Here is a 16,434-nt window from a genome sequence, read left to right as displayed (position 1 = left end):
TTCACACAGCTACTTTCGAGATCAATTAACTCGATTTTTGTTACTATCTGCCGCTTTTTGTACCTTGACCATCGAATTATTCTGTTGTAGTTACTGTTCCGAATGCTTTGTCATGCTCTCTATAGTATTTTGTCATTGCTTCTTCATTTCTAGCAATTGAAAGGCTATCACAGGCAAAAAGTTAGATTTGAGAACCAAAGATCAAAATATTACTCACACCATAGTCCAACCTCTAGAATTGTCCATAAAATTAATAAATATAGGGGGTCAATATCTAGCTCTACTTCAATCTGAACTGGACAGAAAGTTTATGATAAATCAAAATCGCTTACTTGAGCACGTAAAATTTTCTCGTCTACTTCAATTTGTTTTTCACCCATACCCTTGACCTGTCCTTCAGCTTGACACTCAAGGTGTGTCCACATACAGTTTTTCCCAGTTGTGCCAATGATATCTGAAAAAATTCAATTGGTTATGCAAAAGTGCAAAAACTACTTTCAGGATGCAATACCGATAATAAAAGTAGACTTGCCTGTAAAGATGCTTTCACAGGTTTCCCCTTGGTGAAAATATCCAGTACGGGAGCAGTGAGATCATGCACGCTAGCATATCCACCAAAAGTTTTCTCTAAATTACACAACTGTCTAAAAAGAGCACCATTAAACAATCCGCCTATGGATTACCTCCAGTTGAATTTACCCATCTTTCAAGTATAGAACTAGATTAAGTACTACAACAATTAAAACTAAAGAAAATCAAATACAAGTAGCTAGGTGGACAAAAATCTGCATAAGACTGAAAGCATTGCAACAACAACAACAGCAAAACACAGTGTAATACAACGAGCGGAGTCTAGAGAAGATAGAGTGTATGTAGACCTTAACCGTATCTTCAAAGGTAGAGAGGCTGTTACCAATAGACCCTCGGCCAGACCAAAAGCATTGTAGGGACAGAACTAACTTAAAACTAAAGTAAAGATGCAAGAAAAGTACTCATAAAATGAGCAAAAAATTGCTGAGAATACATTGTCTTTGATCATCTTTCACCATAAAAAATAAGTTCATTAACAGTATTCACCTACGGGGAAAAGTGCCTTTGCATTTACAAATTACTTACCACACTATACAACGAGATGAAATAAATAGAATGCCAAATGAATCGAGAGAACATGAGATCCATGGGTATGACAATTTAAAGGAGACTGACTTCTAGCTTCAGATAATTCAAGCTTTCTCCTCCTATGTTACTTGTTGAGTAACCCAAGAAAATCATTGAAACTACGAACCTAAGCATGAAGAGCATGTGAACTCGAGAGTTTGTACTTCTAGTTCAAATTTAACCAATTATTAGAACACTCCTACCCGATTTTTCTCAAACTATTCTAGCTAATTATGCTCGTCTATGCAGAGCGCTACTCCAACAGAGGCTAGTAGGCAAAAATAGAAAAAACATCAAAAGAATTGGTCCAAAAAGAGGGGGGGTTCAGTAGTTTGACAAACAATACATGACTGTCCTCAATGATTGTTCAACTCTTAAATAATATCATTTATTCCATGCCTTCATTGGGGAGAAAGTAAGGCCAGTCTATTAAAGAATTCAGACCACTATTTCAGGACATTATTGAAGTTCAATTTATGGAAATTGCAATGAAATGAGTATAACTTTCAATAACAAAGCCATGATATATGCAAAATAAGTTCATCCAAAGAAATGAAGACATTCCAACAAAACTTAAAAAGATGCATCGATAGATTGATACAATTAGAAATTTCTATTGGTCAATATGTATGTGCGAGTTACATTTAAAAAAATCAAAGCTCAATATCATTGTGCAATTTATCCAACCATTAACAAAATTGAGAGTTAGAGAAAAACGATACCTTTTGGCAACTATAGTATTTCCCTTCTTCTGCCTAAAAATAGTTTCATCAACTTATGTAGAAATTGCTCAAATCGTCTCACGAGTAAGCAAATTCAGAAAAAGCTGCAAATCTGCAACAGAAATATACACAGGTAAGAAAAGTGGGAAGAAACATCTTTTGAATGTTTCTTTTCTCATCTTCTCCTTTCATATTTACAAATTGTTTTGTATTTAGACAAAGAAGAGAAAAAACTATAATCTAAAGAGATCAGAATATGATGTAGATAAACAACACTGTCAGATTTTCCTCTATTTTAATGGACTTGTGGTAATTCACTGTGTAACCAAACTAACCTTTCCTGGCTAGCTCTTTTCATGAAACTTAACCACATGCAAGACACATGGTTCTATATTGTACATCAGCATAGAGAAATCTGAGAAGGAAGGGGGAAGATGTAAATGCGCACCTAACTTCACTATCATAGATTCCAGTATCACTGACATGGTTCAACTGCAAGCATTTCTAAATGATACCTCTTCTTGTGGTCATTCACTACATCATACAAAGAAACATATATCAGTAACCAAAAATTCTCTTTATTCTTGTAGGTAAAATGTCAAGAATGAATACTCTATATTGCACAACAGCAGTGTATTTTTTAGTTTAGGTGCCCCTAAAAGTAAAATCAACTCAATTTTGCACTTCACTTCAACAGCTCACAAGTTCCTAGAAGTTTAGCCATCAAGACAGCTGATGTTAAATCGTCAAAACAATCATAGTACAGAATCCACACTGAGTAAGAAAGCATTGCCTTTAAAAAATCAGTTTAAATTTCTAAAGATTATACCTCTGGAACTTTCAGTCCAGAGCAGCCAGATGAATGTTCATCTTGGGTTAAACAACTTGAAATCTCGGTGATTTTGGCATTTCCTTGAATATAACAGGTCTAAAATAATGAGTTCCGAGAGCTGCAAATCCCATAGAATTTGCCAATGAAGGATTCAAAGCAAGTCAGCCTGAAATTCCAACTTCCAATTAAACCATCTTATAATAAAAAATATTTTAAAAGGCAATCATAAGTTCCATGATATCTGTTTGTTTGAAGCAGAAATATTCATATTCTCCAGGACAAATCTTTCAATCTCAACTAGTCAATCTAAAGTTTTAGATGATCCAGAAATATATAGAATAGTATTTATTGGACAAATAAGCCATAACAACAACAACATACCCAGTGTAGTCCCACAAGGTGGGGTGTGGGGAGGGTAGGGCGTACACAGACCTTAACCATATGGAGGTAGAGAGGTTGTTTCCGAAAGACTCCCAGCTCAGGTAACACAAATCAAAGAACATACAAAAGGAAAGAAATAAAACATGTACTAAGGAAGCATCACGTAGCATATAGGGAAGGAAAACAGTAACATCAGCAAAATCATGTGATAACCAAAACGCAAGACACAAACAGTAGTTGCAAGACAGGAAACTTTGCAAAGACTGTTGATTGTAAAGCAGAAACGGGTACGGGCGATATTTGACAAATAAGCAACTGCCCAATATGCAAATAAATATCAGAAACATACAAAAGAAGTAACCACATAGGTGTTCCATCAGAAAATGCAAAAAGATATAACCAGATGGGTGTTCATAGATACAAACCATTCAGGATACTGTGCAACCTATGGGTTGATTGCATTAATAAGAGTCTGAGATAAATCTCGGTCAAGAGTAAAACCCTTTTCCATCATCTGATCCCAGATTGCACAAGCCACTGAGAGGTTCTTCTCCTGTATGAGACCTCCAATAATCAATTTGAAGGTGATTTCATCAGGATTCAAACCTCTGGCTTGCATATCTTCATAAAGACTCAGTGCTTCTGTTACTCTAGAAGCCTTGCAAAATCCACTGATTAGTGCATTATACGAGATAACATCAGGAGCAACACCCTGTTCCACCATATCACGGAAAATGCTCTCAGCCACCCCTAATTTACCCGTCTTGCACAGGTTATCTATAATAGAAGTGTACAGTACACGATCAGGAAAAAGGCCCATGCTGGTCATCTGATCAACAAGTGCCTTAGCTACACTAGAATTGCCTTCTTTTAGAGAAGCTTCTATAAGAATCGTAAAAGTTACAACATCAGGGACAATTTTTTTTTGCTCCATCTCCTCGAAGAGATTGTATGCCTTCTTACTGTGGTCTGTCTTGCAGAGTGCTCTAATAATAGTATTGTAAGATACAACGTCTACCAATCCTTTGGTTTCCATCTTGTCGACCATTAGCTTATAAGCCTTATCTAATCTATTCGCTTTGCAGAAACCTCTGAGAAGCTGGTTATAGCTGTAACCATCAGGTTCCAACCCATTTCCTTCCATCTTCTCTATCAACTTCACCGCCTCTTCCAACATAAGCTCATTACAACAATAATTCAAGAACACATTATAAGTAACCAAATCTGGTTCACACCCATTTCTCCTCATGAATGTCTTAATTGCTTGTGCTTTGTCAATCCTACCAGCTCGACAAAATCCATTTATCAGCGTATTATATATTTCCGTGTTGAATTTGACTTGACCCCTTAGAATACCCAAAGTCAGCTCATAAGCCAAATCAACCTTACCACTCCCACACAGCCCAAAAACAAGAGCTTTGCAAGCCTTATTATCTGGTCTTAAACCTTTCCTAATCATCGTATGCCACATTTCAACAGCATTATCGAACCGTCCAATCCTACACAACCCACTAATAACAATAGTATAACTCACTACATCTGGCTCTCTCCCTTTCTCTCCCATTACTCTAATCAACTCCAAAGCAATATCCACCAAATTTTCACTACACAAAAGATTTAAGTACATATTATACGCCCAAAAGTTGGGTACAATCCCAACCCTATCCATATCATTTAATAACCTACTAATAAGATCAAAGTTCTTAACTTTACACAACCCACAAATAAATTTTGAATATGTCAATGAATTCAAAGAAAACCCAACTGGTTTCATCTCATTATAATACCCTTCTGCTAAATCAAAATGCGAAGTACGAATCAAAACACCAATAATTCTATTGTAATCAATGCTGAAAACTCTACAATCTGATTGAGTCATTTTGTCAAACACTTGGAGTGCTTCGTTTACCAAACCAGTTTTCACGTAATTTGAAATGCGAGTACGATATATGAGTCTATGCTTACCAAGAGCTTTATACATATCAATCAATATAAACTCTTCAAAACCCAAAGCATACTCTTATTTTTTTCAACAACAGTTTAACAGTAGAAGTTGTGGGATTTGCAATGAGATGGGTGAGGAAAAAGGGAAGGAGAAACTGGTTTTAGCAATGGAGAAAAATGGCAGAGAAAGAGAGATTTGGGGGCTGAAATCAATGGAGAAATCCAATTTTCAAATAAAATTTTAGGGCAAAAGGATCAATTCGATAGTCACCATGTTAGAGTTTTTTGAGTTTTATATATGAGCTACTAAAAATTTAATGGCATTATTATTTAAATCAATTCAACTAAATAATATATATAAAGTAATAAAATGTTTTTGAGATTATTTTATACATGTAAAAAATAATGGAAAAAAATAAATATTTGATGGATAAACAAACATAAAATATTACTATTAAATACATTTTATTAATTCTTTATTCAAAACACGTTTCGACAATAGTTTGCTGTAAATTTGAAATCTAATCATTAAATTTTTTAAGAATACATATTGGGTTCTATTAACTTGGATAGTTCTTTTCTTTTCATCCTTATTGTTTCTGATTGCTAATCATAATACAAGACATAACAGTTGCAACAATTTTTATGGAACTTGTGATATTAGCACATGCTCTATCTAGTTATTTTATTATTATTATTATAATAAGTGTGAATTTTAAGCGGGGAAAAAATACAAGTTTAGATGGATGAATATTCAACTATTGTCATTCTAAGGCACGTCACTACAGTTTGCCCATTTAATTTTCCTAATTTGAAAAAGAAAAGTAATCCCCCTATAATATGGAATGAGAGAGTCTCTCTCTCTATATATATAAATATAAACGATTGGAAATAATAATTCAAAGTTGGAATAGGAATTCTAAATTGTTTAGGATTTGTTAATTAGAGTGATTCTTAATCCTACTTTAATTTGGTTTTTACTTTTATAAATAGATATGTTAGTGTTATTTTCAATATACAGAAACATACAGAATTATACAAATAGAACTTGAAGTAAAATTCAAAAATCTTTGAATTTATAAATAAAATATTTTCATGCATATACTAATCAGATATGGGAATTTTGGCCATTTAGTTTTTCTATAAATACCTTCTCTTTTCTCTTCCTTGCAACCAAAATTAACAAGCCAACTCTCTTTTTGTACCAAATATTTTTTTTTTCAATTCTTTGCTACCGATCATGAAACTTCCAAATGAAATAATATTCCATATCTTGAGTTATTTTCCCCTTCGGCCATTGTACAAATTCAAATGTGTATGCAAGCTCTGGAATACTCTTTTTATGGACCCATCTTTCTTGTATCCTTTATAAAATACACACTATCTATGACGACGATTATAAGTATCGATTTTGAATTTCAAGACAGAAGGGGCTTTAGAACTATATGTCATAGTACTCATGAATTGGCTATCGATAGAAATACTAGACAAACTCCACACACTTATCGCATTAAATCATGTCAATTGCGTGACGTCTTCCCAATCCCCAGTCCACAAAATCCTAATTTGTGTATTAAACGTGAGTTTGTTCCCCGTCCCCTGACGATCATGGAGCTGTCAAGCTGGTTTCTATTTGAAACTATATGAGAAAGTATGTAAAGTAAAAAAGAACATCTAAGAGAAGAAGAGAAAAAGTGAGGAATAAGAAGAAGAATTAAGAGAGTTTATCTTGTTATTCTCATTAACCACGATGCCTTTAATAGGCTTACAAATACAACTTTATATAGACTTCAAAACTACCCAAATCCTAACTAACTGACAGCTATTAAAATAACTAACCTTTCAGGAAGTTAGTTAATAAAGTAACTAACTTCTTATCACTTACCTAGCTATCTAAGTGACTCCTTTAATACCTTCAATACTCCCCCTCAAGTTAGGTACTCTAAAAATGTTTTGAATACCTACTTGGAACTCAAAACTTCATGTTTAACTCTGGGCAAGCTTTTGGTTAGCATATTTGCAGGTTGTTCATTTGTAGGAATGTAGTTGGTAGAAACCATTCCTTGCATAACCTTTTCTATAATGAAATGACAATCTATCTCAATGTGTTTAGTCCTTTCATGATACACTGGATTTGCAGCTATTTGTATCGCAACTTTACTGTCACTATACACCTTAACTGGAAGAGTAACCTCCACACTAAGTTCTTTTATTACCCCAATTATCCATATGAACTCTGCAACTGTTGAAGCCAAGCTTCTGTATTCAGTTTCTGTTGAACTCTTGGAGACAATTGTTTATTTTTTAGACTTCTATATGATAGGAGAGTCACCAAGCTTCACTACAAATCCTGTTACAGACCTTCTAGAGTTAGGACAAGCAGCCCAATCTGCATCACAATAAGCTGATATATCAATGTTCTTATTGCTAGATAGTAAGACTCCCTGCCCTGGCTCTTTTTTTAGATATCTAACTATTCTAACTACTGATTCCAAATGAGACTGTTTAGGAGCTTGTAAGAACTGACTCAAGGTCTGTACACAAAATGAAATATCAGGTCTGGTCATAGTGATGTACAAAAGTTTTCCTATGAGTTTCTTATAAGAGCCTTGATCAGCCATAGGTTCTGCTTGAGTTTTGAGCATATAATCATCATATTCCTTTGATGTTAACTTCACATTTGCATCCATAGGAGTCATAGCAGGTTTTGCAGCCCCTAGACCTGTTTCAGAAATTAGCTCTAATGCATACTTCCTTTGATGCATGAGAATACCTTCCTTTGACCTTGCAAACTCAATGCCAAGGAAATACTTTAACTCTCCTAAGTCCTTCATTTTGAATGCTTCTTATAAGTACCTTTTGGTCTCATTGATCAGACTGAGACTTTCACTTGTGATGAGCATATCATCCACATATACAAGAACAATGGTGATGCCTTTTGTGCTCTTCTTTGTAAATACTGAATGATCATATTGACTTTGTTGAAACTTGAACTTAAGAAGTGCCTCAGTTAACTTAGCATTCCATTGCATATGGGCTTGTTTCAATCCATACAAGGATTTTTTGAGTTTGCACACTGCCTTAGTCTCCCCCAGACTCAGAAATCCTTGAGGCAACTCCATGTAAATCTCATCAAACAAATCACCTTGTAGAAAGGCATTGAACACATCCATTTGGTGTATATGCGCCATTGTTTTGTTGTTGCAATAGCCAGTACAAATCTCATAGTTTTCATTTTAACTACTGGAGAAAAAGTTTCTTGATAATCAATCCCTTTTTTTTTACTATACCCCTTAGCTACCAACCTAGCTTTGAACCTTTCCACTTCACCAGTAAATTTGTATTTTACTTTGTAAATCCACCTATATCCAATAAGTTTTTTTCCTTCAGGCAAAGACACTACTTCCCAAGTGTTATTTTGTTGTAATGCACTAATTTCTTCCTTCATAGCCTCCACCCACCTAGGATCTTTGGTGGCTTCACAATAACTACTAGGTTCAGTGTATGCAGAGAAAGCAGCAGCATAGGCTTGATACTTGGGTGCTAAATGATCATAAACAACATACTTGGACATAGGATAATCTACTGTTTCATTCAAACTTAGAGAAACAAAATCTTTTAATCAAACAAGAGGATTTTTGTCTCTCACAGACCTTCTTGTACCACTGACTGGTACCACAGGAATTTCTGCTGGTCTAGTTTCTTTTGTCTGTGAGCTTTGGACCAGATTTTCAGGTGCTGTCCCTCCATGTACCACAACTCCTTCAGGTATTTCATCTCCACCATATTCAATATCACAAGGAACATACAATCTGTTACATGACACACTAGTGTTTGTTTTAAAAGGAAAAATATTTTCCCTAAACATAACATCCCTGCTAACAAACACCTTCCTTGTTTCTAGATCATAAAGGATATACCCTTTTTGAGTCATTGAATATCCCATATGAACTATTATTTTTTNCAAGCCTTATTGTCTGGTCTTAAACCTTTCCTAATCATCGTATGCCACATTTCAACAGCATTATCGAACCGTCCAATCCTACACAACCCACTAATAACAATAGTATAACTCACTACATCTGGCTCTCTCCCTTTCTCTCCCATTACTCTAATCAACTCCAAAGCAATATCCACCAAATTTTCACTACACAAAAGATTTAAGTACATATTATACGCCCAAAAGTTGGGTACAATCCCAACCCTATCCATATCATTTAATAACCTACTAATAAGATCAAAGTTCTTAACTTTACACAACCCACAAATAAATTTTGAATATGTCAATGAATTCAAAGAAAACCCAACTGGTTTCATCTCATTATAATACCCTTCTGCTAAATCAAAATGCGAAGTACGAATCAAAACACCAATAATTCTATTGTAATCAATGCTGAAAACTCTACAATCTGATTGAGTCATTTTGTCAAACACTTGGAGTGCTTCGTTTACCAAACCAGTTTTCACGTAATTTGAAATGCGAGTACGATGTATGAGTCTATGCTTACCAAGAGCTTTATACATATCAATCAATATAAACTCTTCAAAACCCAAAGCATACTCTTATTTTTTTCAACAACAGTTTAACAGTAGAAGTTGTGGGATTTGCAATGAGATGGGTGAGGAAAAAGGGAAGGAGAAACTGGTTTTAGCAATGGAGAAAAATGGCAGAGAAAGAGAGATTTGGGGGCTGAAATCAATGGAGAAATCCAATTCTCAAATAAAATTTTAGGGTAAAAGGATCAATTTGATAGTCACCATGTTAGAGTTTTTTTGAGTTTTATATATGAGTTACTAAAAATTTAATGGCATTGTTATTTAAATAATTTCAACTAAATAATATATATAAAGTAATAAAATGTTTTTGAGATTATTTTATACATGTAAAAAATAATGGAAAAAAATAAATATTTGATGGATAAACAAACATAAAATATTACTATTAAATACATTTTTATTAATTCATTATTCAAAACACGTTCAAACAATCGTTTGCTGCAAATTTGAAATCTAATCATAACAGTGACACACATTATAATTGTAAAATTTTAAGATTAAGTATTAGATTCATTATATTTTTAAATGTGATTATTTTATATTTTCGTCTGTGTGTTGTTTCTTTGTACTTTTAAGCTCAAACGAAATACAAAGTTCTTTTTATAGTCTGCAAGATACATTACTTTTGCTTTCAACTTAAGTTGCTCGCATTTGGGTGCGTGAATGTCCAATATTTGAATAGATCAAAGACTAGATAAGCTATCTACACTTCTATTTATTTCAACATGACATTTTTTTTGTGTAGATTCTCACATATATACATATAGAGACATGCCCCTTGTGTTATACCACTATTACTAAATATATCTATGTAAGCTTTGCTAGAGTTGCTATATTTTCTTTCTAATTTGAATTCTTAAGATACATAATTTCAACAAAATCACATGCAAGTTATTATACATTGTCACGTTTGATATTGTATTTTGACTACTGGTCTTAATAGTTACATGGTTACTATGGCCAACTTAACCAATATGGTTCTCTCAAATTTCTTTCATACACTTCATTAATTATTGTTGTTGGGGTTTAAAGGTGGGAATAGGAAATAAAGAGTTGTGATTTTTACGAAGGGTTGTGACCTTTCTGAAAAATTATCTCTTTTCCAAGAAATTGTGACATTTCTGATAAGACACAATTAACAACCTTTTCATACTACCCTTTGTTGGTTATAAGTAGAGAGGTTTTCTCTACTTTTTTTTTGCATTATATTCTTCCCTTCTTCTGCACACATTTCTTACAAACAAATTCGATCGATCCTGTATGTGTATGTGATCTCCTATTGCTGTCTTTTTGAGTTCGTTGAAATTATCGAAATTTGAAGTTCCACTACTTTTTAATGGTTAATCCATTTTATCTTGGAGGAATTAATCAACAAACTCGAATACTTGAGGGATTAAATTCTTTAAGGATACACAGTGAATTTTGTTAACTCGAATAGTTCTTTTCTTTTCATTCTTATTGTTTCTGATTTGCTAATCATAATACAAGACATAACATTTGCAACAATTTTTATGGAACTTGTGATATTAGCACATGCTCTATCTAGTTATTTTATTATTATTATTATAATAAGTGTGAATTTTAAGCGGGGAAAAAATACAAGTTTAGATGGATGAATATTCAACTATTGTCATTCTAAGGCACGTCACTACAGTTTGCCCATTTAATTTTCCTAATTTGAAAAAGAAAAGTAATCCCACTATAATATGGAATGAGAGTCTCTCTCTCTCTCTATATAAATATAAACTATTGAAAATAATAATTCAAAGTTGGAATAGGAATCCTAAATTGTTTACGATTTGTTAGTTAGCGTGATTCTTAGTCCTATTTTAATTTGGTTTTTACTTTTATAAATAGATATGTTAGTATTATTTTCAATATACAGAAACATACAGAATTATACAGATAGAACTGGATGACGATTATAAGTATTTTGTTAGTCTCGATTTTGAATTTCAGGACAGAGGGGGCTTTAGAACTATATGCCATAGTACTCATGAATTGGCTATAGATAGAAATACTAGACACTTATCGCATTGAATCATGTCAATTGCGTGACGTCTTCCCAATCCCCAATCCACAAAATCCTAATTTGTGTATTAAACTCGAGTTTGTTCCCCCGTCAGGGGATGATCATGGAGCTGTCAAGCTGGTTTCTATTCATGAAGATGAAAAAAAATGAACTCTGTTACGAAGTTTTAACTCTCAAAATTGGGCAACTAAATACAAATTGTTGTTGGCGATCCATTAATATACCATCATTATCATCAAAACATCGAAAGAGGAACAACATTCAACTCATCTTTAGAACGGGTTTTGCTTATTGCATTTGGTTTGTTGGTGATCTTGAGGTAGAAATCGATGTTCTGGATATGATTAATGAAAGCTACATTGGTCATACTACTTTCTGTAGAGAAAGTTTCTTCCCCAGCAATCCTCTGCATCTCTTGGATTGGAATAGACACCTCTCCTTCGCTCAACTGGTAAAAAATGAGCTCCTATTCTTGAAGGAGGATCACAACAAGAAGCTAACGTTTCATGTTTGCGTTAACAGGTCCTTCTTGCTCTTTCTATGGCACGACGACAAGCACTGGTTCAAGAAATGAAACACGAAGAAACTAAAGGGATTCAATGAACTAAAACACGATCGGAAATAATTTGTTGTACATATTCTTCTAGTGTTATACTACTTTTTTTTAATATGAGTAACCAGTGCCGTTTCAATAAGTTTGGGGATCTAAAGCCAAACTTTATAAAGAAGTCTTAATTTTTTTTAATTGACATATATAAATTGAATAATTATAACATACTCAGTGTAATACTACAGATGAGGTTTAGAGAGGTAGGATATATGCGGACATAATGAAGTAAAAATACAACTAACGTAAATTTTCAATGAAAAATCTATAATATAAAGTTAGAATAATAAAACTTGACTCAAATATTTAAAAATATAATGATATCGAAATAGAGCTGCGCTGAATTTGATAAGTTGATATAATGATATTAAAATGGTGTTGATTAGTTTTAGTGCTTGAAATTCAAAGAAGACACCAAAAAATAAATTTGTTCTTTTTATAAACACACAACAATAGATTTTGTATAATGTAGAAGGCTTAAACGTTTAAGAGACTTTAGAATATTTAATAATGAGAGAATAAAAATAGTCAAATTAAATATAAGAACAATATTTTTGGTTCATGATAATCGTCAAAATACAAATGAGCTAGGCAACAGAATAAATAGTCGCAGAAGAAACTAGAAAAGATATTACAATTAACTAAACACTATTCCATTTCTTAATTATTACAATAATCTCTATCTTAAATGAGGTAAAAAATTATTATATTTTCTATTAAAAAAATTCTTTTCAAATTTATCAATACATAAGATTTTTTAACAATAAATATACATCTTTAGGAGAAAATGGGGGTCTAAAAAAATTAAGGCCCCAAGCAATTACTTTAGTGCTCTTATGATCGAGACGACTCCATGAGTAACATAATGGGACACCACAAAGTCAATAGAAGGTTGAAATAAGTGGAACTCCTTTATAGTTCCTTATTAACTTATAAAAGAAATTGAGCCTCAATCAAAAGGCTCTTGTTGCAGAAAGCTTAGAATGGCGATTTACGAAGTGAATTATCTTTTTTGTCTTAGTGGTATTGATTTTGAGATGTATATAAAATTTTAAAAAACAAAAATCACAACTAATTTCCCATTGGTAACACGATTAATAATAAAGTAATATTTTTAGGGAGATTATAATCTTTTGAAAAATAAGGGTGAGATAGAATAATTTGTGTAAGAATAGGGGAGTAATAATAATAAATGAAAAGGGAGGTTAGGTTTTTAGAAGCTTGTTTAGGGTTTTGTTGATTGATTATCGATAATTGTGGTGAATATGATTGCGTTGAGGAGTTGTGATGGTGGGAATTTCGAGTATTATTTCAAAATAGAATAAAATTTGGGCAATGGTGAGAGATGGTATGGAAATTCCGATAATTAATGTCAGGAAATGCATTCTTGAGAAGATAATCGACTATTGTCAACGTGATGCAGACTGCAAGAGAAAGTGTGCATTTAGATTTACAAGCAAATGTTGTATTTCGAAGGAGATGAGTTGGTTGACAGTGGATGCACAATAATAAATTGCGGTATTTTCCACAAATATTTTTCATAAAATCATATATATATATATATATATATATATGGATCTGAGTGTTGCATGCAACAAGTCATTCCAGCTGCATATTTCGAAAAAATGCTTCTCTAGCGTTGACTAAGTCAAATGCCTCATTTTAAAAATCATTGAGCCGCCCTGGCTCCCGGAAACAACACTTAAATAAGAAGCGATACTTAGCTGATATTCATTTTGTGGTTTGTGTCCATTTAAGTGTCATTGAGTTGGTCTAATGGACTTACTGCAGTCAGAATGTGCAATTATGGTTTGGTTTTTCGTATGTGTTACACGTAGTTTTCGACCTACTTCATATTGACTACTAGATCATACTTTTGGTGTTGATAACACAACTAAAAAGATGGATGACAAAGTTATAAAGATTAGTCTTTTCTGTTACGCCCTGTTTATCTTCGTAAAACTTTCACAAATTCCTGCCTCTGTCACTATCTACCTATGCCATTGATCATGAGTGGTATCGATAGAAATCCTTCCTATAATAAGTTTGAGTTTAATTTTGACTGTCCTAATTTTTCCTTGAGGACCTTTGCAATTAAATGTAATTGGTTCCACTTACATAGAAAAAGTATTTCATGAAGTGAATTGAATACAACGAAATAGATGGTCAATTACATGTTGACCCTAACTTGTTTTGACACTTATAAAAATGATAAATCGAATGTTGATCGTTTATGTATATACATATACTTTTCTTTTATATATAGTGACAGTGTTTGAGTCTTAATATCTCAATTATTTTATCGCGTTTAATATATTTCACTAGCTCATAACAAGAGTCTATCCCTGATCTCTACTAAAGTATTCACTCATTATATTGACCGCTAGGCCATATTTTTTGAGTGTGTGTACACAATTGCATTTTGAACGTTCGATGATGTCTATGTTGACGTGTCTCTTTACATTTTGCAAGGGTAATTCTCCCTACCAACCATTCATAGCCTACTACAATCACAAAGAATCAAAATTGGTGGTTGGATATATGTTAAAGACTTATTCAAAAGAAGCTTTGTTGTTCAGTTAGAAAAATGATTCTAGTATCTCAAAAAGAAGAATTCATATTATTATCTAGATTCATTTGTTCATCCCTTATTAATTATGAGTTAATATGTTATTTAACATATTTCTACCATTAGTATTTGAGATAATTATCTAACCATTGAATGGTTTTGACTTGGTCACATTGCAACAAAATTAGTTGTTACCATTCATTATTTATATACTCATATTGCCAACTATAATATGGTTTTATCTTCAGAGAATCTTTGTTAGTTTCTGACTCCTAGTTTTATACTAGAAGAGTTTATTGAATCTTGAGGAATATAACTATATCAGGTGAAATATCCTTAAGGATAGTATCTGACGCACCTCAAGCTTTGATGAAATTCTATACAAGTTTAATCTTAACAAATTCTTTGTTATTTTTTTTGTTTCTTACCTCCTTTGCTAGGAAGGAGAGAATGTTTAGCATTTTAGTAAAAAACATGAGTTCTTTTTTAGTGTCAAATACAATGCAAGCAAATCCACTCCTTCATTTCAATTTATTTGACTTACTTTCCTTTTTAGTTTGTTTTGAAAACAATGTCTCTAGATCCCTTATATATATATATATATATATATATAATGTGTGGGGACAGTTGGTGGGACATGGAATAAAGCTTTTGAGATTTGTTACCTTACATGAAAAATGGAATAATTAATTTGTTTTCTTATTATATTATGGAAACAAATACTATGAGCTGAAGTTACTTACCTTTACCTTAATTGCTTCTTAGATTTACTTTCCTTATATGAAATTACTTACCTTACTTCTTAGATTTACTTTCTTTATAATATATTACTTACCTTGCTTCTTAGATTTGCTTTTTGTCTCAATATTGCTTTTTTTCCCCTATAAATTCAACTGTTAAGTTATTGTTGCTTACTAGTCACAAAGCTAACTATTGTATTGGAGGAGTGCATTATTTTGAGCTATCATGTTTTGAGCTAGGTATAATTAATATTCTACCTTTGTTTTGTATTTTTTTTCTTATATATTGTTATTGTTGATATCTAAGATTTTATCACTATTTATACATTTTGAAATTGAGAGCCAACATTACAATTTTTTACTCTCTTAAATCAGGTTTAATCATGGCAAGGTCTGGCCGCAAAAAAAGTCGTATTGAGAAGATACAAAATAAAAGGCAAAGGAATGTGAAATTCGCTAAAAGGCGAACGGGCCTTTTTAAGAAAGAAATTAAGTGAGCTCTCAACACTTTGTGATAGTCCAAGTGCTATGGTGATTGTGAATCCTCCAACAAACATTGATGGCACCAACTCCGGCTTCATCGTGCCTCCTGAAAATGCTACTAGAAAGGGTAAATTCGGAGCTAATCTAGATTAATAGAATGCTTGAAGAGGAACAAAAACGCACAAAAAGGCTTGAAGCGGAGAATATAGGACGTTCATAAGAAAATTTCAACTCTCTTCAGTTTCAACAATTGATCGAAACTATTGAAATCAAGTTGCTGGAAATGGAATGTCTAGCTATCCAACTAAAGGAGTGTAACATTCCATTTCCCTACAGTACCATCGGAGATGCCTTGGCTCCTAGATAAAAAATTTTGTTCTATTTCAATGCTAGACTATTTAAATTTTTA

The 16,434-nt window shown here is 32.8% G+C and overlaps 1 protein-coding gene and 1 pseudogene across 7 annotated transcripts; one reads left to right on the top strand and one right to left on the bottom strand.

The window, feature by feature from the left end:
- Positions 1-533: 533 nt before the first annotated feature.
- Positions 534-5,294, bottom strand: LOC125874652 (pentatricopeptide repeat-containing protein At1g13040, mitochondrial). 7 transcript variants are annotated; one of them, XM_049555645.1, is made up of 5 exons: positions 3,519-5,294; positions 2,710-2,878; positions 2,216-2,414; positions 1,881-1,992; positions 535-730 (listed from the first exon to the last, which is right to left on the bottom strand). In XM_049555645.1, the coding sequence occupies exon 1, from the start codon at positions 5,072-5,074 to the stop codon at positions 3,539-3,541; it is 1,536 nt and encodes a 511-aa protein (XP_049411602.1). In that variant the 5' UTR covers positions 5,075-5,294; the 3' UTR covers positions 535-730; positions 1,881-1,992; positions 2,216-2,414; positions 2,710-2,878; positions 3,519-3,538. The 7 variants fall into 7 exon arrangements, with proteins under 7 accessions (XP_049411598.1, XP_049411602.1, XP_049411596.1 ...); XM_049555639.1 differs by having other exon boundaries at positions 2,329-2,414; XM_049555641.1 differs by lacking the exon at positions 2,710-2,878 and having other exon boundaries at positions 534-730; positions 2,329-2,414.
- An 8,274-nt stretch (positions 5,295-13,568) lies between these two features.
- On the top strand, positions 13,569-16,392 carry LOC125873975 (developmental protein SEPALLATA 2-like; annotated as a pseudogene).
- Positions 16,393-16,434: the final 42 nt, after the last annotated feature.

The sequence above is a fragment of the Solanum stenotomum genome, chromosome 8 (assembly GCF_019186545.1).
Source record: "Solanum stenotomum isolate F172 chromosome 8, ASM1918654v1, whole genome shotgun sequence".
NCBI classification, from domain to species: Eukaryota; Viridiplantae; Streptophyta; class Magnoliopsida; order Solanales; family Solanaceae; genus Solanum; species Solanum stenotomum.
The sequence above is the reverse complement of the archived record's forward strand: the minus strand, read 5'-3'. Positions and strand labels throughout refer to the sequence as shown.